This window comes from Heloderma suspectum, chromosome 3 (genome assembly GCF_057233095.1).
Source record: "Heloderma suspectum isolate Gila_16-S chromosome 3, 16-S_ref, whole genome shotgun sequence".
Classification (NCBI taxonomy): domain Eukaryota; kingdom Metazoa; phylum Chordata; class Lepidosauria; order Squamata; family Helodermatidae; genus Heloderma; species Heloderma suspectum.
In genome coordinates, this window is record NC_139460.1 from 251381088 (window position 1) to 251405142 (window position 24055).

At 44.3% G+C, this 24055-nt stretch overlaps 1 protein-coding gene across 1 annotated transcript in view; it reads left to right on the plus strand.

The window, feature by feature from the left end:
* Window positions 1-2564: 2564 nt before the first annotated feature.
* The window catches only part of LOC146351029 (uncharacterized), a 34551-nt gene continuing 13060 nt past the window's right edge, over window positions 2565-24055 (plus strand). Inside the window, exons 1-2 of the mRNA XM_084845669.1 lie at window positions 2565-2753; window positions 4318-4386. Of these exons, the coding sequence (XP_084701795.1) occupies window positions 2565-2753; window positions 4318-4386 (258 nt within the window). The remainder of the gene's footprint in view (window positions 2754-4317; window positions 4387-24055) is intronic.

The window sequence follows — 24055 nt, forward strand, 5'->3', positions numbered from 1 at the left end:
AAGTAAGGGCGGGGTAGTGGTGGCAGGACTGGTGTTGAAGGGGAAGGTGGGACACTTGCTCTGAGCGGGGGCTAAACCCAACTCAAAAGCAGCTGACCTTTCAAGCAAGATGAGTTTGCATTATGTGCTCCCTGCAGCTGAAGTCTCATGCCATCTCTACTTTTCTTTTCCTGAAACTTGGATGGGGTCAGGGGACAATTTCTGATACTCACCAAAAATGGTTGATGTATCAGAGGTTGATTGCTTAGCAGTAATCATCAGGATTCTTGGAGAAAGTCCAGCGATTGATTCTTATCTGCTTACCCACTATCACTCCTTTATTAAATTGATATTCCTGAATAAGCTAAGTTACAGAACAGAGTATTGCAGGTAAAACTAGGTTTTAAATTTATAGATTTTCAAGCAGCATGGAATGAAAGATTTTTTAACTTATTGCAAAAGAGCAAGATTGGTCTCATGTCTAGATGAGATGTACTGTCTTTGTTCAGGCATAAACATATTGTTCTTTAAATCGCATGTCCATTCCAAACAGTTCACATGAGTTTTACAACAATCAACTAAATTATCACTGAAATTAAGAGATTAACTGTAAAGAACCTACCTGCATGCATCACTAAGGGCTTTATCACACAGCTTTTATCCTGCGATTGAGATTACTCCTTCACGGAAGTTTGCGGGTTCTTTACATGACGCCGTGATCCTGCCATGACCCTCCTGCACTAAATGCCCTTTGTTCCAGTTTTAAATAGATTGCGGATAATGAGCTATCAAATTACCCTGTTGTGTTCCGCTTCAGTTTCCTCCTTGAAAAGCATTAAAGCGGCAAGAAGAGGAGCGAGATCAATGAAATATAATGGAAGACGCAGATATGGGGAGAAGGGGGGGTAGTGCATGTAAAGGGAGTCGGTGGTGATCCTGCATTTAAAATGGAAGCAGAAAGCCCCGTTTTAAATGCAGGATTTTAGGCCGGTGTAGAGATGCCCTAAAGCAGCTAGCTTTGGGTGACTTTTCTGTTTAGTCAGTGCATACAGCCATGCATACAAGCTTATTGACCATTCAAAGCTGGGCAGAAACTTTAGCATAGAAAACATGGCATTCAATTCAGCTATTGGCCGAGCACTGCAAGGTGGTCAGATCCATATTACAAAGCACATATTTACAAACTTCAGCACCCTCATTAGAAAAATGTCAACTTTTCCAATTCTTGCTCAATAGAAAGTATCAGAGAGAAGCAACTAATTTCAGGTAGAGTTACGCTAATTTATGTTGGCTTGGAATCAGGCTCAGGCCTTGGGTGGATTTGACCAGTATATTTCCCATGTCCCCTTGAGCAGCTGAAACATTAAAAGTACTCAGTGTGTGTTAGCTTAATTAAAAGAGACTAATGTAATGGACCCACTGTCATTAATTATCATTCAGCCATGTAGAGATCTTGTTTCAGAAAATGCAAGGCAAGGATTTTTCTTCCCATAGTAGCCATGTTCTGATTATATTATTAGATGGAATTAAAATGTACATTTGCAGATTGTTGGTTGCAGTTACTAAGTAGAACCTATCACTCAAAGAAGCCGTTCCAAAGAGTTCAGTTTAGAAGACACCCTTAGTCTATGGTTGATGGCCATTTCTACTCAGAGCAGCACATAGGTCTCTATTAAATAGCAAGCTACTCAGTTGGGTCCTAACCACAGCTGAATGTAACTGCCTCTCTTGGTACCTCAGCTACTGATCATGTAGGAACCCATGTAGCAGAATTGGACACTTCTGCTAGAAAATATAAGGATATATATATAGAGAGAGAAATATATATTTCTTCATATATTTCATTATATAAAGAAATATAATGCCCACATAGCAGCTCCTGGTTGGTGCAATCTATTTATTATTTACTTTATTTAATATTTGTCCCGGCCCATCAAGAGAAATTTGAGAAAGTGTACAAGTAAAAAAGATGGAATGGACAGTGAAACAAGAAATGCCAGCCACAGTAAAAGCATTAGAACAACACAAACTAAAACACAATGCTGCAACGTCTCATGAAACCAAAGTCACAATGGGCTCAAGCTTAGACTATTTGGTGAATGAACATGGGAAGTCTACTTTGACATGGTCTGTGGGGATGTTATGTTTAGAAGAGAGCTGGAAGAGGGAGGTGCTTTTTGTGAAGGCTGCACAAAGTGCTCTGAATTTTCTATGATTTTTTTTCTGGGGATTGCATGCCAGTGTCACCAGAGCCCTTCCCTCATTAAACTACCCAAGAAATGAAGAGTGACTGAGGTCAGATCTACACCTCATGTCATATTGATATGATCCCATCGTGGTGACACTATATCCCCCTTGCACATGTATACCTTGTAGCACACACAATGACATCTGTTGTGGTATTTTGGATATAATACAGAATAAAAAGAGGAACATAATGCTTAAAAAGCAGTATACAGAATGTGTACTGTACCCCAACAGTTATCAGAGCACTTCAGTACCAATAAAAAGCACAAGTGTAGATCTAGCCTCACTCTTTATGGCCATCTGGCAACTTGCTGCAAGCCCCTAAGAGCAGAGCCTCCATGCCCGCTCAAAACCCTTTCCTCTTTGGCTTCTGGATGCCCTCAGTGGCTCAGGATCCTGGGAAGGAAGATGAGAGTGAAGCTTGGTACGTCCCAGTGCTGGCCTCCTTTAAGAGTTCTTGGGCTGTCTCACTTCCAGCAGTTCCAGCATCCATACAGGGCCTAATCCACTCCTGCCTGTGGGGGAAGGTTAATGTCTGAGCAGGGAAGTTTGATTGCCCTGCCCTGCCCTGCCCCACTCACCACTGCCACCTCCTTGTGCTCTGTTCATGACTCAATGGTGCAAAATCTCAGACCCAGAAGCCAAATCTGGCTCTCCTAGGGTCCCAATCTGGACCTCTGGAGTTCCCTATATGGCCATACTCCCTTCCTTTGGCCCCTTTCCCACTGACCACTGCTTGTTTGGTAGTTTCCCTGCATTTGTTCAAGTTTTCCCTCATTCCAACTAACTGGTGGTTAGAGCTCTAAGCTACACTGTGCTGCTATTTTTGGCCCCACCCCTTTTGCCTTCAACCCCACCCCTTTTGCTTTTAGCCCTGCCCACCACTGGAATGGGCCTCGAGAGCTTCTCTGAAATGGAATTTGGCGCTTGGGCTGAAAGAGGTTCAACACTCCTGATTTATGGGGCCAGAGTTAGAGCCTCTCCTAGCACAGCCAATTGGCAGTGTGTTACTTTCCCATCTGACCTACTGACTCCATTTGGGGTGAGCTCAGGCTGTGTGGAGCAGTACCACCCATCCTTTGCATCAGCTGGGCTTCACATTTAAGAAATCAGAAGTCCTATATAAAGGCACAGTGGCATTATTATCATGCTATATCTCAAGTTATTTCCATCCCATTTATGAAGAAATTGGTGGAGTTTTGTAAGTTCTTATAACAAACACCCCCCTGCACTGGCCAAATTAAGTAGGTACAGCTGTTCCTAGCACGGAGAGAACCATGCTGTATCTGCCTGCTATATCTGTTAAAGATGAGAAGGCTATGGGCTTCACCACCACACAAGGCTAAAATCCCACATCCTTACCAGAGCTTCTGGTTTATTTGCAGGATTAAGACTGGCTTGTTTACACAGGTTGACATGAGCTGTTTTTATTTCTTGGCAAGTTCTGTAAGTTTCATTTTACAGCCACTAGATGGTGCTGCTGTTATAGTGCCATTATGGAAGTACACCCAGCAAATAAAGCACTTCGTAGCTCTTCCTAGAGAAAAACCAGACTTTCTCTGTGCTTTAAAAAGGCAGGATAAAGATAATAAACCGCAGGAGGGGCCCTGGAGGTTGATGACATTGTGTAAAGGGCCCACAGACCTCTCTGAATAACCAATCTTGAGTGCACAAATAAATCCCTGTGTGGAGAAGCCCTGTGAGGAAAAAGAGGTGGCAACCTTAATTCAGCACCACAAACACAGTTGAATACATATGATTCAAATCCAGACTTTTAAAAGCTAAGCACTCAAAGCCATTGGCCTAGATTTATTATTACTTAATAATAACAGCAATAATAATTAAAATAATGAAATTAGATGGCCAAATCTCTCCATTTCTTTCTCCCACGTTCAGATTTTTTTTTAAAAAAACGTTACATCTCTTTATATAAGGAAATGTGCAAATATTTATAACTCCTTATCAAAATGAACCAAACAAAATCCCCATCCATCCTTAATGTTAAATGCACTTACTTTCATGTCCCATGAAGAAAGCTCTAAGAACTAGGTTAATGGTAGTTAATAGCTAGGAGTCATTGTTTGCCTCCAGGTTAATTACATCAACCTTGCGCAAAACAGCTGTGAATGCTTCCTGGTACTTGCAGTGTCAGAGAGCAAGGTGGGGAAAGCTCACCCCTTACCTTTCCATAAAAAATAATGCATTCAGCTGGAGCTGTTATATCTTTGCTCCCTCTTTTGCATTTTAGACTAAAATTAACTGCCTGGGAAATTATATTTATTAGTCATTTATCTGATATAATTCATTCTATTCTGTCTCTTGCCCAAGCTCATTTTTCATTTCTACAGTTCAGTTATAAACCTGGAGTTGAATCATAATATCTTTGTAGTAAGCTTTTAGGATTTTTAAAAAGTTGCTATTCTTTTTTTTTGCTATCCCTACTCTTTGATCTTGTTGCAGTGCAAGGTCTTGTTATAATTTCTGGTTTGGGGTTCTTACCAGACCTTTTTAGGTCTCCTGGAGTTAGAAAAAGAGGGGACTCAATTCCCCCCCCCATTTTCTCACTATTTACACTAATATTACTCCAAGTGGAATGCTTAAACTAAAGTGAGAAAAACAAGAATGGCTGGACAAACATCCCCTCCTCGCCTTTGCTGTACCTTTCTTTCCAATGAAGGTGGGGGTAGGAAATGTGGTGACAAATGTCAGGATGCTTAGTAAACTTGAGTGCCATTTTTCTTGGTAGAAAGGTGGGGTACAAATCAAATCAATCAAAAATATGAGGCAGTCTGAGGATTTTTAAAATAATTTTCTTCGGCCTGTGAGAGAAGTCACTTTTTTCAATACAGGCCCTGAAAACAATGCTACATGGTCATATAGCATCACTTCTGGCCCCATTTTGAAAGGAGAAGCCCCCAATATGGATTGGGATCCTAGCATGGTGTGTGTGTGTGTGTGTGGGGGGGTGTCTTGTAAGATCTAGACTGGGCCTCCTGCACCTACACTAGAGAAAAATGAAGGTAAGACAGAGCTGCTAGACACACATTGCAAGTAAGATGTGTTTCAGGCGTGTGTGTGTGTGTGTCCCTTCTTGTTCTAGAAGAGAGCATAAGTTCACTGTTTTGAATGTTGCTTTGTGTTTAACACTGTTTCAGATTGCCTCAAACAAATTTCACATGAGGTGGATGACCCAGGATCTGCACATGCCTACATCTGGATCCAACCCAAGGTCTGGGCACACATGTAGAGACAGGGAGGGGGGAAGAGTTTGCATACACACCCTCAAGCATCATCTACAATTTAGCTTCCATTTTTCACCTCATAGCAATTGTCTTAGAGTGCAATCCTATGCATGTTTAGACAGAAAAAAGTTCCACAACTCCCAGCATTCCCCAGTCAGCAGCATAGCTTAAGAATCCAATCTTAGCCACTCACTGAGTCTTCTGGGTCCTGGTAATGTATGCCCAATTGCCATCTTCAAGTACTCTGTTCACTAACCCCACTGAAATGATAGAAAGCACAGGAGATTCAATCGATAAATATTTTGTTGTTCAGTCGTTCAGTCATGTCCGACTCTTTGTGAGCCCATGGACCATAGCACACCAGGCCTTCCTGTCCTGCGCTCTCTCCCAGAGCGTGCTCAAGTTCATATTCATTGCATCGCTGATGCTATCTAGCCATCTCATCCTCTGCTGTCCCCTTCTCCTTTTGCCTTCAGTCTTTCCCAGCATCAGGGTCTTTTCCAGAGAGTTTTCTCTTCGCATTAGGTGGCCAAAATATTTGAGCTTCAGCTTCAGTATCTGTCCTTCCAATGAGCACTCAGGGTTGATTTCCTTTAAGATTGACTGATTTGACCTCCTTGCAGTCCAGGGATTCGTAAGAGTCTTCTCCAGCACCACAGTTTGAAAGCATCAATTCTTCGGCGCTCAGCCTTCCTTATACTCCAGCTCTCACAGCCATACATTACTACTGGGAAAACCATAGCTTTGATTAGACGGACCTTTGTCGGCAAGGTGATGTCTCTGCTTCTGACTATGCTGTCTAGGTTTGCCATAGCTTTCCTCCCAAGGAGCAAGCGTCTTTTAATTTCATGGCTACAGTCACCGTCTGCGGTGATCTTGGAGCCCAAGAAAGTAAAATCTGTCACTGCTTCCATTTCTTCCCCTTCTATATGCCAGGAAGTGATGGGGCCAGATGCCATGATCTTCGTTTTTTTAATGTTGAGTTTCAAACCAACTTTTGCACTCTCCTCTTTCACCCTCAACAAGAGGCTCTTGAGATCCTCTTCGCTTTCTGCCATTAGGGTGGTATCGTCTGCATATCGGAGGTTGTTGATAATTCTCCCAGCAATCTTAATTCCGACCTGTGATTCATCCAACCCGGCGTTTCTCATGATGTACTCTGCATATAAGTTAAATAAGCAGGGTGACAACATGCAGCCTTGTCGTACTCCTTTCCCAATTTTGAACGAATCGGTTGTTCCATGTCTGGTTCTTACTGTTGCTTCTTGACCCTCGTACAGGTTTCTCAGGAGACAGGTAAGGTGGTCTGGTACTCCCATCTCTTTCAGAATTTGCCACAGTTTGTTGTGATCCACACAATCAAAGGCTTTAGCGTAGTCAATGAAGCAGAAATAGACGTTTTTCTGGAATTCTCTTGCTTTCTCCATGATGCAGCGAATGTTGGCGATTTCATCTCTAGTTCCTCGGCCTCTTCGAAACCCAGCTTGTACTTCCGGTAGTTCTCGGTTCACATACTGCTGAAGCCTAGCTTGTAGGATTTTGAGCATCACCTTGCTGGCATGTGAAATGAGTGCAATTGTGCGGTAGTTTGAACACTCTTTGGCGTTGCCCTTCTTTGGAATTGGAATGTAAACTGACCTTTTCCAGTCTTGCGGCCATTGTTGAGTGTTCCAAATTTGTTGGCATATTGAATGCAGCACTTTAACAGCATCATCTTTTAGGATTTTAAATAGCTCAGCTGGAAGACTGTCATGTCCACTAGCTTTGTTGTTAGTAATGCTTCCTAAGGCCCACTTGACTTCACTTTCGAGGATGTCCGGCTCAAGTTCAGTGACTGCACTATCATGGCTATCAGGGACATTCAGATCTTTCCTGTATAGTTCTTCTGTGTATTCTTTCCACCTCTTCTTAATCTCATCTGCATCTGTTAGGTCCCTGCCTTCTTTGTCCTTTATCATGCCCGTCTTTGCACAAAACGTTCCCTTGAGATCTCCGATTTTCTTGAAGAGATCTCTAGTCTTTCCCATTCTGTGGTTTTCCTTGATTTCTTTGCATTGTTCATTTAAGAAGGCCTTCTTGTCTCTCCTTGCTATTCTCTGGAAATCTGCATTCAGTTGGGTATATCTTCCCCTTTCTCCCTTGCTTTTCGCTTCCCTTCTTTCCTCAGCTACTTGTAAAACTCATCAGACAGCCACTTGGCTTTGTTGCATTTCTTTTTCTTTGGGATGGATTTCGTTGCTGCCTCCTGAACAATGTTACGGACCTCCGTCCATAGTTCCTCAGGCACTCTGTCTATCAGGTCTAATCCCTGAAATCTATTCCTCACCTCCACTGTATATTCATAAGGGATATGATTTAGGTCATACCTGAATGGTTTAGTGGTTTTCCCTACGTTCTTCAATTTAAGCCAAAATTTTGCAACAAGAAGCTCATGATCTGAGCCACAGTCAGCTCCAGGTCTTGTTTTTACTGACTGTATGGAGCTTCTCCATCTTTGGCTGCAAAGGACATAATCAATCTGATTTCGATACTGACCATCTGGTGATGTCCATGTGTAGAGTCGCCTCTTGTGCTGTTGGAAAAGAGTGTTTGCTATGATCAGCGTGTTCTCTTGGCAAAACTCTATTAGCTTTTGTCCTGCTTCATTTTGTACACCAAGGCCATGCCTGCCTGTTATCCCAGTGATTTCTTGACTTCCTACTTTGGCATTCCAATCCCCTATGATGAAGAGGACATCTTTTTTTTGGTGTTAGTTCTAGAAGGTGTTGTAGGTCTTCTCATTGGAAGAAAATAGTAGTTCAGTCTTCTATTTTCAAGAGCAAAAATAATGTACTGAGGCAAACATAGTTCAGCTTAAAAAGGGATAAGGAAGACTGTTGAGGAAGATGTGCTTTTTGAGACTCCTACATTGTTGGTATCTCTTAACCAACCACACTTAGATTAGATAATGGCCTTTCTATTGCATTACTGGAGAATTACCTACATTATGGTGGCTCTTTGCCACAATTCTGCTGACAAACTTTGTCTCTTGTGTGAATGTATCCTAGTCTTTGTAATCTCCTTAGCATCATCCGCTGAACATTTTATTTGCAATTGATTTTTAAATTTACCTGGCTGTAATTGAAATTTAAGTGTAGCTACCACCTTACAACAGGGACAGTTAAGCATTGATTAAAAGTGATTGCAGAAGCCACAATTTCTTTTATTCTTAAAGGTTCAAGGTATGAAGTTGCTCATATATCCAAGGCAGAGGGTCTAATTTAAACAGGGAATAATGAAGATGCAATAGCAGGCTATATGTGCCAAACATGTGGGAACAGATAAAAGCCTTATTTCCTATTTTGCAGTGTTGTATTGCAGCAAACCAGCCCCCTCCTCTGTATCAGCAAGCTATTGCAAGGGGAGAGGTCCTGTGAATAACAAGCAGTTTCGGCAAAACAGGTTAAACACACAATATTTGGAAAGAACAGGTAGATCCCAAATGAGGGATCTTTCAAGATGCATAGGTAGATCTGCAGACAATTAGGCATGGTTTATAGATTGTGGGATGTAGTACGCAATTGGGAATGTGTTGTTATGATAGCTGACGTAGGCTGGATCTACACTTACTGCCTTTTTTCGCTTCCAATGAGGTTTCACTGCCCGCCTTTCACACTACGCAGTAGCCGCCTCGAATTGGAACCAGAATTTCCCACTTCTGTGCTCCCACTTTCAATACCCTAATATCCCGGGATTTCCCCTTAATGTGCTCTGATTTTCCGCCTTCGCTACGGTATCTGGTCGTAGTCCCCTCCCCCGCCTGTCCATATGCGGTGGTGTTTGTATTTCCCTCCTGTCCAATCACTGCTTTTGTTGGCCCCATTTCTTCTTCCGGCTACTGATCGCATAGCTTCCTCAGCAGCCCCTGTTTCCTCTGCAACAAGCAAAGGGCTGGATGTGCGCACACTTGTCTGATCTCGGAAGTGGGGCCGGTCCCGGTCAGTGCTTGGATGGGAGACCGCCTGGGAATCAGGCTTCCTGCACTGAGCAGGGGGTTGTTGTATCCCTTCAAATGAGACTAAGTTTTACCCCCCCTTATCCCCCGCTCTGGATGTTTTTTTTTAAAAAATTAAGGCATTATCCTCGCAGAATTGGGGCTTCTCTGCGATGCTGTTTTTTCTAATTGAGGCATGATATTCCAAGCTTCTAAGATCATGCCTGAATTAGAAAAAAAAAACATCACGGAGAAGCCCCGATTCTCCGAGGATAACGCCTTAATTAAAAACAAACATCAGGAGCGGGGGATAGGAGGGGGTAAAACTTAGTCTCATTTGAAAGGATAGAACAACCCCCTGCTCAGTGCAGGAAGCCTGATTCCCAGGCGGTCGCCCATCCAACTCCTGACCAGGGCCGACCCTGCTTAGCATCCGAGATCAGACAAGCACGCGCAGGAAAACAGCACAGCGCTCGAGTGTGAACTGAGCTCGCGCATTCGATGAAGCACTGCAACGGGGAAAATGGGTGAGTGAGAATAATCATGTTTTAATGCGAGAGCGTTTAACTGGACGGGACACCGAATTCATTGCGATGGCGGGCGCAATGTAGATCAGCCCGTAGCATAGTGGCTAAAGGCAATGGAGGCTGGTTGCTCCAATGTCAGTGGGGCGGTGAATCCGATTCAGGTTTCAAATCAGAACCAGTCAGAGCTCTAAAGGAGCTTGCACCTTGGAAAGCTCCTTTAGAGCTCTGACTGGTTCTGGCTGAAACCTGAAGTGGATGCACCACCCCACTGACATCGGAGCCACCAGCCTCCACTACCTAAGAGACTGAGCTGCAAATCAGGAAGTCCCCAGTTGGAATCTTACCTCTGCCATAGATTCACCAGGTGTCCTCAGGCTAGCCACTCTTTGGCTTTCTTCACACAGTTTTTACCCTGCGATTGAGATTGCTCCTTCACAGAAGGTTGCGGGCTCTTTATATGACTCTGTGACCTTCCAGGGCGTCTCCTGCACTAAATGCCATTTGTTCCATTTTTAAATAGATCAGAGACAATGAGCTATCAAATTACCCTGTTGTGTTCCACTTGAGTTCCCTCCATGAAAAGAGGAAAAGCAGCAAGAAGAGGAGCAAGATCACTGAAAAATAATGGAAGACTCAGATACAGGGAGAAGGAGGGGGAGGGGGGAAAGGGAGTTGTTGTGATCCTGCTTTTAAAACGGAAGCAGAAAGCCCTGTTTTAAATGCAGGATTTTAGGCTCCTGTAGAGATGCCCTTCCCCTTCATGGATCACTGCCTTGTTGCGGCGAAGGGGCTTGCATAACTCAGTGAAGCCATAAGCTATGCCGTGCAGGGCCACCCAAGACGGACAGGTCATGGCAGGGATTTCTGACAAAATGTGGTCCACTGGAGAAGGAAATGGCAACCCACTCTAGTATTCTTGCCAAGAAAACCCCATGGAATGTAAAAAGATATGACGCCGGAAGATGAGCCCCTCAGGTCGGAATGTGTCCAGTATACTACCGGGGAAGAGCAGAGGGAATTTCCAAGTACACCAGAAAGAGTGAAGCGACTGGGCCAAAGCCGAAAGGACACTCTACTGTGGATGTGTCTGGTGGTGAAAAGAAAGTCCGATGCTGTAAAGAACAATATTGTTTAGGAACCTGGAATGTCAGATCAATGAATCAAGGTAAGCTGGAGGTGGTCAAACATGAGATGGCAAGATTGAACATCGACATCTTGGGAATCAGCGAACTCAAATGGACAAGCATTTGCAAATTTAATTCAGATGACCATTGTATCTACTACTGTGGGCAAGAATCCCTTAGAAGAAATGGAGTAGCACTCATAGTCAACAAAAGGGTGGGAAAAGCAGTACTGGGGTACAATCTCAAAAATGACAGAATGATCTCAGTACAAATCCAAGGCAAACCATTCAACATCACAGTAATTCAAGTCTATGCCCAACCATTGAGGCTGAAGAAGCTGAGGTTGATCGGTTCTATGAAGACCTACAACACCTTCTAGAACTAACACCAAAAAAAGATGTCCTCTTCATCATAGGGGATTGGAATGCTAAAGTAGGAAGTCAAGGAATCACCGGGATAACAGGCAAGCATGGCCTTGGTGTACAAAATGAAGCAGGACAAAGGCTAATAGAGTTTTGCCAAGAGAACACGCTGATCATAGCAAACACGCTTTTCTAAAAGCACAAGAGGAGACTCTACACATGGACATCACCAGATGATCGATATTGAAATCAGATTGATTATGTCCTTTGCAGCCAAAGATGGAGAAGCTCTACACATGGAGAGTACTTGTTTTTACTTGTCAGTAAAAACAAGATGTGGAACTGACTGTGGCTCAGATCATGAGCTTCTTGTTACAAAATTTCAGCTTAAATTGAAGAACGTAGGGAAAACCACTAAACCATTCAAGTATGAGCTAAATCATATCCCTTATGAATATACAGTGGAGGTGAGGAATAGATTTCAGGGATTAGACCTGATAGACAGAGTGCCTGAGGAACTATGGACAGAGGTCCGTAACATTGTTCAGGAGGCAGCAACTCAATCAATCACAAAGAAAAAGAAATGCAAGAAAGCAAAGTGGCTGTCTGATGGGGCTTTACAAGTAGCTGAGGAAAGAAGGGAAGCGAAAAGCAAGGGAGAAAGGGGAAGATATATCCAACTGAATGCAGAGTTCCAGAGAATAGCAAGGAGAGACAAGAAGGCCTTCTTAAATGAATAATGCAAAGAAATCGAGGAAAACAATAGAATGGGAAAGAATAGAAATCTCTTCAAGAAAATCGGAGATCTCAAGGGAACATTTTGTGCAAAGACGGGCATGATAAAGGACAAAGAAGGCAGGGACCTAACAGATGCAGATGAGATTAAGAAGAGGTGGAAAGAATACACAGAAGAACTATACAGGAAAGATCTGAATGTCCCTGATAGCTACGATAGTGCGGTCACTGAACTTGAGCCAGACATCCTCGAAAGTGAAGTCAAGTGGGCCTTAGGAAGCATTACTAACAACAAAGCTAGCGGACATGACAGTCTTCCAGCTGAGCTATTTAAAATCCTAAAAGATGATGCTGTTAAAGTGTTGCACTCAATATGCCAACACATTTGGAACACTCAACAGTGGCCAAGACTGGAAAAGGTCAGTTTACATTCCAGTTCCAAAGAAGGGCAACGCCAAAGAGTGTTCAAACTACCACACAATTGCGCTCATTTCACATGCCAGCAAGGTGATGCTCAAAATCCTACAAGCTAGGTTTCAGCAGTATGTGAACCAAGAACTACCGGAAGTACAAGCTGGGTTTTGAAGAGGCCGAGGAACTAGAGATCAAATCGACAACATTCGCTGGATCATGGAGAAAGCAGGAGAATTCCAGAAAAACGTCTATTTCTGCTTCATTGACTACACTAAAGCCTTTGATTGTGTGGATCACAACAAACTGTGGCAAATTCTGAAAGAGATGGGAGTACCAGACCACCTTGCCTGTCTGAGAAACCTGTACGAGGGTCAAGAAGCAACACTAAGAACCAGACATGGAACAACCAAGTGGTTCAAAATTGGGAAAGGAGTATGACAAGGCTGCATATTGTCGCCCTGATTATTTAACTTATATGCAGAATAAATCATGAGAAATGCCAGGTTGGATGAATCACAGGTCAGAATTAAGATTGCCGGGAGAATTATCAATGCAGATACGCAGACAATACCACCCTAATGGCAGAAAGCGAAGAGGATCTCAAGAGCCTCTTGTTGAGGGTGAAAGAGGAGAGTGCAAAAGTTGGTTTGAAACTCAACATTAAAAAAACGAAGATCATGGCATCTGGCCCCATCACTTCCTGGCATATAGAAGGGGAAGAAATGAAAGCAGTGACAGATTTTACTTTCTTGGGCTCCAAGTTCACTACAGACGGTGACTTTAGCCATGAAATTAAAAGACGCTTGCTCCTTGGGAGGAAAGCTATGGCAAACCTAGACAGCATAGTAAGAAGCAGAGACATCACCTTGCCGACAAAAGTCCGCATAATCAAAGCTATGGTTTTCCCAGTAGTAATGTATGGCTGTGAGAGCTGGACTATAAGGAAGGTTGAGCGCCGAAGAATTGATGCTTTCGAACTGTGGTGTTGGAGAAGACTCTTATGAGTCCCCTGGGCTGCAAGGAGGTCAAATCAGTCAATCCTAAAGGAAATCAACCCTGAGTGCTCATTGGAAGGACAGATACTGAAGCTGAAGCTCAAATATTTTGGCCACCTAATGCAAAGAGAAAACTCCCTGGAAGACCCTGATGCTGGGAAAGACTGAAGGCAAAAGGAGAAGGGGACGGCAGAGATGGCTAGATAGTATCACTGATGCAATGAATATGGACTTGAGCACACCCTGGGAGAGAGTGGAGGACAGGAAGGCCTGACATGCTATGCTCCATGGGGTAACGAAGAATCGGACATGACTGAACGACTGAAGAACAACAAGAGATGCCCTTTCTCAGCTTTAGCCCCAATCTGCGGTATGGAGGATAATAATACTTACATAATGTATAGGGTAGGGGTGGACAAAAGTCACTTACCTTTCTTCGAAGCTTGTTCGTGGTGGGGGGGAGGCGCTTCGCTGCTCCCCCCGCGAAGTTCAGGCTGGGGGGGGAGGCTTCCCGCCTCGCCCTGGCCGATATTCAGGCCGGGGGGGAGGCTTCCCGCCTCGCCCGGCCGCGAACTCGAATTTATTTTTTTTTTTTAAACGCCCCCGTGATAGGCTACTTGATGATTAACGTAGCCTATTACAGCTAGATCTGCAAAGTCAGCCGTGATCGGCTACGTTAATCGTCACGTAGCCTATCACGGGTGACTTAAAAAAAAAAAAAAGCGCATACGCTAATGGCGGCCCCCATAGGGAGCCGCCATTCGCGTTCCTTATTTGGTCGCCGTACTCTACGTAAATCTTTACGTAGACTACAGCGACCAAATAAGGAACAGGAATGGCGGCTCCCTATGGGGGCCGCCATTATTCGTACACGCTTTTTTTTTATTTTTTAAGTCACCCGTGATAGGCTACGTGACGATTTACATAGCCTATCACGGCTGACTTTGCAAATCTAGCCGTGATAGGCTACGTTAATCGTCACGTAGCCTATCACGGGGGCATTTTTTTTTTCTTTTATTGGAATGGTGGCGGCGGCAGCCGGTCGAAAGACCGGCTGCTGCTCCCGCCCCGCACGAACACCCGCCGAACCGCCGGCCGGACCCGCTGCTGGGAGGGACATTCGGCGAAGGTAAGTCCCGTCCCGGGGGGGGGTGCGGGGTGCAGGGGGGGTGCAGAGGATTTCTCCCCGAAACTTGTTTGGGGGGCCGAACACGTTGCCGCTCGGCCCCCTGAAGTTTCGGGGAGAAATTCTCCGCCATCCCTAGTATAGGGTGATTGTAAGGATTACAACTAGATAATGTATGTGATGCACTCTGAACACTTGAAAGCACTGTACAAATTTCAGTAATAACAGCAACTAGGGATGTACGAAACTCACTTACCTTTGCTCCGTCCCTCCCCACGGAATCCTCGACTGGGGGGAGGCGATCCGGTCCTCCCCCCCGGAATCCTCGATGGCCGGCTCTGCTCCATGGCCAGGCCGCAGAGCAGCCAGCCAGGGCCGTCCGCAGCCAGATTTCTGGCTGCGGACGGCCTGGTGCAGACGCAAATGGCAGCTGCTGTAGCAGCCGCCATTTCGTCCAGCTAGACAGCCATGATAGGCTACGTAAGAATTTACGTAGCCTATCATGGCTAACATCAAAAAAACCAAAAACACGCAGCATACGCAAATGGTGGTGGCTATGGCGGCCGCCATTTGCATTCCCTATTTTTCCCTGACTTATCTTACGTAAATATTTACGTAAGATAAAACAGTGAAAAAAAAGGGGAACGCAAATAGCGTAGTGGATGCTATTTGCGTTCCTTTAGTTTTTGCAGTTTTAGCCTACGTAAATATTTATGTAAGATAAGTCAGCGAAAAATAGGGAACGCAAATGGTGGCCACCATAGCTGCTGCCATTTGCATATGTTGCGTATGTTTGGGTTTTTTTGACATTAGCCGTGATAGGCTTTGTAAATTCTTACGTAGCCTATCACGGTCCAAGGATGGCAATGGCGGCGGCAGCAGCCCTGCTGCGGCCAGCCAGGAGAGCAGCCGCTGCCGGAGCTGCCACCGCCGCATCCGCTGCCGAATCCGCCCCAGGTAAGTGCCATCCTGGGGCGGATTCGGTAAGTGCCGTCTCTAAAGAATCCGGCCTCACTGGAATCCATGGCAGAATTCTCCGCCATCCCTAACAGCAACATGAATTTTGAGTGGGAAACAAGTTGCATTTTTGTCCAGTTCCCTAGGCCTTCCTGTTGCTGGTAGTTTTGGGTTTACCCAGGCATGAGCTCCAAATGACTTTTACTTGGCTCCAATAGGAGTCTTGATTCTCTCTCCTTGCCTCCCGTCCCCCTGTGGAATTTATTGTGATCTTCTAGATTGGCTGAGAATGAAGAAACTTGGAAAAAATGGAATAGAAACAAAGACACTTGGCTGTTCTTGCTGCATTTTTCTGTTTGCCGACCATCAAACACAATTCTCATTATTGTTTTCTTGCTTTTCACCCAGCCCCCCTTCACCACACACCGGTGACTTCCAGCTTTAGTATTACCCTTGGGCATTGGTACTGCAATTCAGGAAAGAGTACAAACACTGATGCTTTTGCAGGAAGTATACAAACAGACCTTTCCGGTTGCTTAGCTGAGCTTGTTTTCAGATTCTTCCACATTTCTAAAAACTATAGGAAGGATTTCTTCTTATCACCAACTACACCTTTTGTGTTCTGTTTTAATGGGGAGCTTATATATCCACTGAGTACATGAAGACTTGTTGCTATAGGGACCTATCACCATTATTGTCCCGTAACAAGATAATATTTTTCACCTGTTTTCTGCTATTGTTTAGCTTGTGGTACGTATTTTATCTTTCTGGTGAATGCTCAATAGAGGAGAATTGCTCAGGTTGGCTACACATCTGTAAAGCTGTGATGCACATATAATAGCTGTGCATCATGGGCCCCATTGACCTGGCTGGATGCACCTTTGGATGCCAAAGGGGGGAATACATATTCCCATCCAGGGCCATTACTAGTTGCACAGCATGAGACTAGAGCTGAGACCCCAAGAGCCGTTGTCTGTCCCAATAGGAGAGTACATTTCCTGCTTGAGTGTTGGAAACAATAATTCTATGCATCTGGTTGTTATCCATCCAGTTTTGCAATGTATTAACGTCATTTTCAATTTTTAGCCTAAGTGTTTGGAATCCCTCCAGGATCCTTATATTGCACATAACTGTGATAAGACTAGATGACTGCTTACTGACCTCACTGGCAAATAAATTTGAACAGTATCTTACCCAACCCTGACTACTTTGAAACACATACTGAGGTGGCCAGGTGCCCTACTTTACAGAGGACAGCCCTCTCTTTTGGAAAGTTTGCAGAGGGCAGCCCTCTACTTGAAGGTGTCTGTCATGCCTGACCCCAATCCTGGCCAGGGTGACTTTTCAGATGAGGATGCATATACTACGGAGCCTAATGATCCTACAGGTCCTCCTGACTCTTCCATTACCCCATGCACCTCCAGAGAAGTTACATCAGGTCCTCCAGCACTGGTAGACTCTGAGGAACCCCTGGGAGCCCCTCTCCCCGAGGGTTGTACCTCCCCTGCAGAGTCTGAGTAGGAGGCCACACATCCACCCAGCCCTAGAGCATGCCGGTGCCAGAAGGTGGAGGCAGAGGCCACCACTCAAAGGCAAAGCGCGCACCTCAAAGACTGCAGCACCCAGGCTTCTTGAGAATAAAAGCTTGCTCTAGAGTAAAGGTCTACGCAAGAGCCAGGGTCTCCTCAGAAGTAGGGAAACTCTGAAGCTAATGCTAACAGCTTGCAACTTTATTTCTTGCATCTTTATTTCTGCTTCTTTATTTCTTGCATCTTTATTTCTGCTTCTAGTTCTGCTTCCTTGATCTATCTTCTTCAGTTCTTCTTGGAATGCTTTCTCATGCTCCTGATAAGACCCTGCTGTTGGACGCCCCCAGGTGAATGGATAAAAGCTTCGAGCTTTTGCCTGCCTGCTGACTGCAAATGGGTTGGTGCCAGGGCTGAATCTGACTCAGCCAGCCATAGCAGGACAGGGTCCTCTTTTGAAAAGGTGTCTAGGCCAAGTCTGATTCGAAGTCAAATGACCATAAGGAAAGAGAGCAGCAGGGGCCTTGAAGTTTCCCATCAACACTGAGTGGCTCCATGGTAGACTGAGCGGGCACACAGGTCTCCTAGTCAATATTCTTCACTAAGGTAAGATACGTTGTATTCCATAGAATCATAGAATAGTAGGGTTGGGAGGGACCTATAAGAACATTGAGTCTTAACAATTTCCTTAAAAATGTAGTTATTTCTAACTTTGCACACACATATGGAAATCTTATGCAAATTGGTGTCTTCTTTTGTCCTTTGTTTTGGTGATGCATTCCTTCTTCTTGACGATACGCAAGTGGCCAACCTGCAACTACCAGTCTTAAAACATATTTTTAATGTTAGTGTATAACATAACTCCAGTGTATATTTATCTTTACTAATCCCTGTGAAGAGGCTGTGTTTTTACCCTGGTGTGAGAGCTGAGTTGGACACATTAATTCTCTTAGGAGCCACTCTGGGTTTGGGTTTAATACTTTGATAGCCGCTTCCTGCCTCAGTTCAGTCCCAAAACCCACCTCTTTGCCTCCACAAACCAACCGCTAGACTGCATTTGTTCATTTGTTATTGCCTAGAATGGAATAATCTTCTCCCAAACCATCCTTGAATCATAATGATAATTTTTTCAATGTGGCAAAGGACTCTTATCTGGCCTGGGCTTTTTGCCTCAGGATATTAACGAACAAATTGATCCTGCCAGAACTCTCTTTTGTGTGCATTGTTCCTTAATTACATGATTTGTATGATCCTTCAGGCTCAATTACTCAATCTTAGAGGAGGCAGGGAGAAAAAAAGAGAGAGAAGGCCAAAAGGCAAAAGGAATATGCAAGGAAAAATAAAAGAGTTCCTGATAAAAAGAAAACAAACCTCAAAGCCAAGGGAGATTCCTTTTACTTGATAAACAAGACAATTCATAATTTATAGTGGATTGGAATACCTCCCAGCTCCCACAGTATTGTTTTCAATGCACAAAGCACAATTGAAAGCTCTTTGGGTATAATGGAGTTTGGTTATGCATATTGGCCCTAAACAAGTGTAGGATGCAAAACAAGCTGCTCTCTGGAGAAAGAAGCTTCCTTGTTTCTTTCTTCTTGTTGTTTATGGAATACCAAAGTAGCTCCAAAGTGAAGTCTTCACACAGTTAGGCCACATACACAATAACTAATCCAACAGAAGCCCTGAAGCTAAGCCTAGTAAGAATTACTTGTTGTACCAACCTGGGGTCCCTTCAGGTATGATGGCACTGAACCTCATGCAGACTCCCCATGTAAGCAATTGATGTTTCACTCATTCTAAGTAGCTATTGAATAAGATTCCAGCCAAATTGGGCCTGATGATATCATTTGTCATGTGATTTCTCTGAGCTCGCAATCCAACAGAAGCCCTGAAGCTAAGCCTAGTAAGAATTACTTGTTGTACCAACCTGGGGTCCCTTCAGGTATGATGGCACTGAACCTCATGCAGACTCCCCATGTAAGCAATTGATGTTTCACTCATTCTAAGTAGCTATTGAATAAGATTCCAGCCAAATTGGGCCTGATGATATCATTTGTCATGTGATTTCTCTGAGCTCGCTCGAAATGGGAACAGTACCAAAATGCTTTGGGCAGCCTCCCTGCCATTTTACATTCCCCACAATGACTGAACAGTATCCCAGGGAAAGGTGGCTGTCATAATAAAGTGGTGGAGGACATCCAGAGCAAATGCTACAAAGTAGCCTTCTTTTTCTGGAGGTGAGAATCGGATGTTGTTGTTGTTGTTGTTCAGTCGTTCAGTCGTGTCCGACTCTTCGACGTTACCCCATGGAGCATAGCACACCAGGCCTTCCTGTCCTGCTCTCTCTCCCAGAGCGTGCTCAAGTTCATATTAATTGCATCGGTGATGCTATCTAGCCATCTCATCCTCTGCCGTCCCCTTCTCCTTTTGCCTTCAGTCTTTCCCAGCATCAGGGTCTTTTCCAGGGAGTTTTCTCTTCGCATTAGGTGGCCAAAATATTTGAGCTTCAGCTTCAGTATCTGTCCTTCCAATGAGCACTCAGGGTTGATTTCCTTTAGGATTAACTGATTTGACCTACTTGCAGTCCAGGGGACTCGTAAGAGTCTTCTCCAGCACCACAGTTCGAAAGCATCAATTCTTCGGCGCTCAGCCTTCCTTATAGTCCAGCTCTCACAGCCATACATTACTACTGGGAAAACCATAGCTTTGATTAGACGGACCTTTGTCGGCAAGGTGATGTCTCTGCTTCTGACTATGCTGTCTAGGTTTGCCATAGTTTTCCTCCCAAGGAGCAAGCGTCTTTTAATTTCATGGCTACAGTCACCGTCTGCGGTGATCTTGGAGCCCAAGAAAGTAAAATCTGTCACTGCTTCCATTTCTTCCCCTTCTATATGCCAGGAAGTGATGGGGCCAGATGCCATGATCTTAGTTTTTTAATGTTGAGTTTCAAACCAGCTTTTGCACTCTCCTCTTTCACCCTCAACAAGAGGCTCTTGAGATCCTCTTCGCTTTCTGCCATTAGGGTGGTATCGTCTGCATATCAGAGGTTGTTGATAATTCTCCCAGCAATCTTAATTCCGACCTCTGATTCATCCAACACGGCATTTCTCATGATGTACTCTGCATATAAGTTAAATAAGCAGGGTGACAATATGCAGCCTTGTCGTACTCCTTTCCCAATTTTGAACCACTTGATTGTTCCATGTCTGGTTCTTACTGTTGCTTCTTGACCCTCGTACAGGTTTCTCAGACAGGCAAAGTGGTCTGGTACTCCCATCACTTTAAGAATTTGCCACAGTTTGTTGTGATCCACACAATCAAAGGCTTTAGCGTAGTCAATGAAGCAGAAATAGACGTTTTTCTGGAATTCTCTTGCTTTCTCCATGATGCAGCGAATGTTGGCGATTTCATCTCTAGTTCCTCGGCCTCTTCGAAACCCAGCTTGTACTTCCGGTAGTTCTCGATTCGCATACTGCTGAAGCCTAGCTTGTAGGATTTTGAGCATCACCTTGCTGGCATGTGAAATGAGCGCAATTGTGCGGTAGTTTGAACACTCTTTGGCGTTGCCCTTCTTTGGAATTGGAATGTAAACTGACCTTTTCCAGTCTTGCGGCCATTGTTGAGTGTTCCAAATTTGTTGGCATATTGAATGCAGCACTTTAACAGCATCATCTTTTAGGATTTTAAATAGCTCAGCTGGAAGACTGTCATGTCCGCTAGCTTTGTTGTTAGTAATGCTTCCTAAGGCCCACTTGACTTCACTCTCAAGGATATCTGGCTCAAGTTCAGTGACTGCACTATCATGGCTATCAGGGACATTCAGATCTTTCCTGTATAGTTCTTCTGTGTATTCTTTCCACCTCTTCTTAATCTCATCTGCATCTGTTAGGTCCCTGCCTTCTTTGTCCTTTATCATGCCCGTCTTTGCACAAAACGTTCCCTTGAGATCTCCGATTTTCTTGAAGAGATCTCTAGTCTTTCCCATTCTGTGGTTTTCCTCAATTTCTTTGCATTGTTCATTTAAGAAGGCCTTCTTGTCTCTCCTTGCTATTCTCTGGAACTCTGCATTCAGTTGGTTATATCTTCCCCTTTCTCCCTTGCTTTTTGCTTCCCTTCTTTCCTCAGCTACTTGTAAAACTCATCAGACAGCCACTTGGCTTTGTTGCATTTCTTTTTCTTTGGGATGGATTGAGTTGCTGCCTCCTGAACAATGTTATGGACCTCCGTCCACAGTTCCTCAGGCACTCTGTCTATCAGGTCTAATCCCTGAAATCTATTCCTCACCTCCACTGTATATTCATCAGGGATATGATTTAGGTCATACCTGAATGGTTTAGTGGTTTTCCCTACGTTCTTCAATTTAAGCCAAAATTTTGCAACAAGAAGCTCATGATCTGAGCCACAGTCAGCTCCAGGTCTTGTTTTTACTGACTGTATGGAGCTTCTCCATCTTTGGCTGCAAAGGACATAATCAATCTGATTTCGATATTGACCATCTGGTGATGTCCATGTCGTCTCTTGTGCTGTTGGAAAAGAGTGTTTGCTATGATCAGCGTGTTCTCTTGGCAAAACTCTATTAGCCTTTGTCCTGCTTCATTTTGTACACCAAGGCCATGCCTGCCTGTTATCCCGGTGATTTCTTGACTTCCTACTTTGGCATTCCAATCCCCTATGATGAAGAGGACATCTTTTTTTGGTGTTAGTTCTAGAAGGTGTTGTAGGTCTTCATAGAATCGATCAACCTCAGCTTCTTCGGCCTCAGTGGTTGGGCATAGACTTGAATTACTGTGATGTTGAATGGTTTGCCTTGGATTCATACTGAGATCATTCTATCATTTTTAAGATTGTACCCCAGTACTGTTTTTCCCACCCTTTTATTGACTATGAGTGCTACTCCATTTCTTCTAAGGGATTCTTGCCCACAATATTAGATACGATGGTCACCTGAATTAAATTCGCCCATGCTTGTCCATTTTAGTTCGCTGATTCCCAAGATGTCGCTGTTCAATCTTGCCATCTCATGTTTGACCACCTCCAGCTTACCTTGATTCATTGATCTGACATTCCAGGTTCCTAAACAATATTGTTCTTTACAGCATCGGATTTTCTTTTTACCACCAGACACATCCACAGCTGAGTGTCCTTTTGGCTTTGGCCCAGCCGCTTCACTCTTTCTGGCGCTACTTGGAAATTCCCTCTGCTCTTCCCCAGTAGTATATTGGACACCTTCCGACCTGAGGGGCTCATCTTCCAGCGTCATCTCTTTTAACCTTTGTTGTGATACGTTCCATGGGGTTTTCTTGGCAAGAATACTGGAGTGGGTTGCCATTTCCTTCTCCAGTGGACCACATTTTGTCAGAACTCTCTGCCATGACCTGTCCGTCTTGGGTGGCCCTGCACGGCATAGCTTATGGCTTCACTGAGTTACGCAAGCCCCTTCGCCACAACAAGGCAGTGATCCATGAAGGGGGAGAATCGGATAGAGAAAAAGAAAAATGTACTCTGAGAAATTTCAGTTCAGCAAAAACCAGCAACAAATAACATCAATACAACATGGCTCATAGCAGCACCAGAAATGTCATAGATCTCAAAACGTCAAAGATATCCAAAGGATCTATAGATCATTAAGACAGCAATCCTATCCACACTTAGAGAGGAGTAAACCCCGCTGAACTCAGTTGGGCTTACTTCTGAGTAATCCTTCTTTATAGGATTACACTATAAAATATGTTAATATTTAAAAGCCTGGAAAAAGAAGTTTCTTAGGGCGCAATCCTATAGCCACTAGTCAGCGGCTAGATGGTCATAGGATAGGTCAGTTCCCTGAGAACTGGCCTCCACCCCCTCCCACGCTGCCTTGTAGGCAGTGCGGGTTGGCCCCGCGCTCATAAGAGCAGTGCAGAGCAGCGAAAATGGGGCATTCTTGTGGGCGGGGATGGTGGAAGTGCCTTTACAACACTTCCTTTGTGTCATCCGGCATCTGCCTCCCACCCCACTCCAACCTCCTGTGGCTAGACAGCAGAAATTGGCCATCTAGCTATGAATGCAGGGCAGCTAAAGATCCCCTCTGTGCTGCTCCTGCCCTGCACTGGATAGGTGGTCACCTATCCTGATAGGATTGTGCCCTGGTTGTTGTAGGTAAGTAGCAGAATTGGAGTCACTTTATTTGTTCATTTGTTTATAGAATTTTTACCCTGCTCTTCAGGTGACAAGAATCCTAGAGCAAACAAGACAGTCCCTAACCATAGGCATACGTTCTTAAAGACATGAGACAAAAGGAAAAAAAGGATGAGGAGGGATGAGGAAAATAAGCAAACTCAAGTCCCAGTTCTTAAAATTACTTTCTATTTTATGTCCATTATGTGGCACTGTTCATTTTCATGTGGAAAGGTTGTTTGTGTAATAAATGCTTTTCTCACATGTTTTTCATTTGTTTCTTTGTTGACTGGTAACCACAGCTGAGTTTTCCATGGATCCCTGTCTATTCCTTTAAGATACCTTTCCCATGACATGATGTGTGTGTTTGGGAGGGGCAGGGCCTGATCTGTGTGTGCGTAATTGTCATTAATTCTGTGTTTTTACTATGGAATTGGGTGCTGCGATCCTCCGCACAAGGACATTATTAGAATAGAATGCCTTGCTAGTGCTCATCATTCTTCTTCGATGGCCACCCATGTTTTGTTGTCACTGTGGCTGTGTGTGGTTTTTAAGGAACTTCTGTGACTTTTCAATGGGTGAAGCTGTGGCAGGAACCACTCTTTCAACCACCGTTTGCCCATCATAGATTCCACCCGGCTCCTTTTCATCCACCACAAGCCGCGCTGCCTGAGGTGAGAGAGCCCATGTGG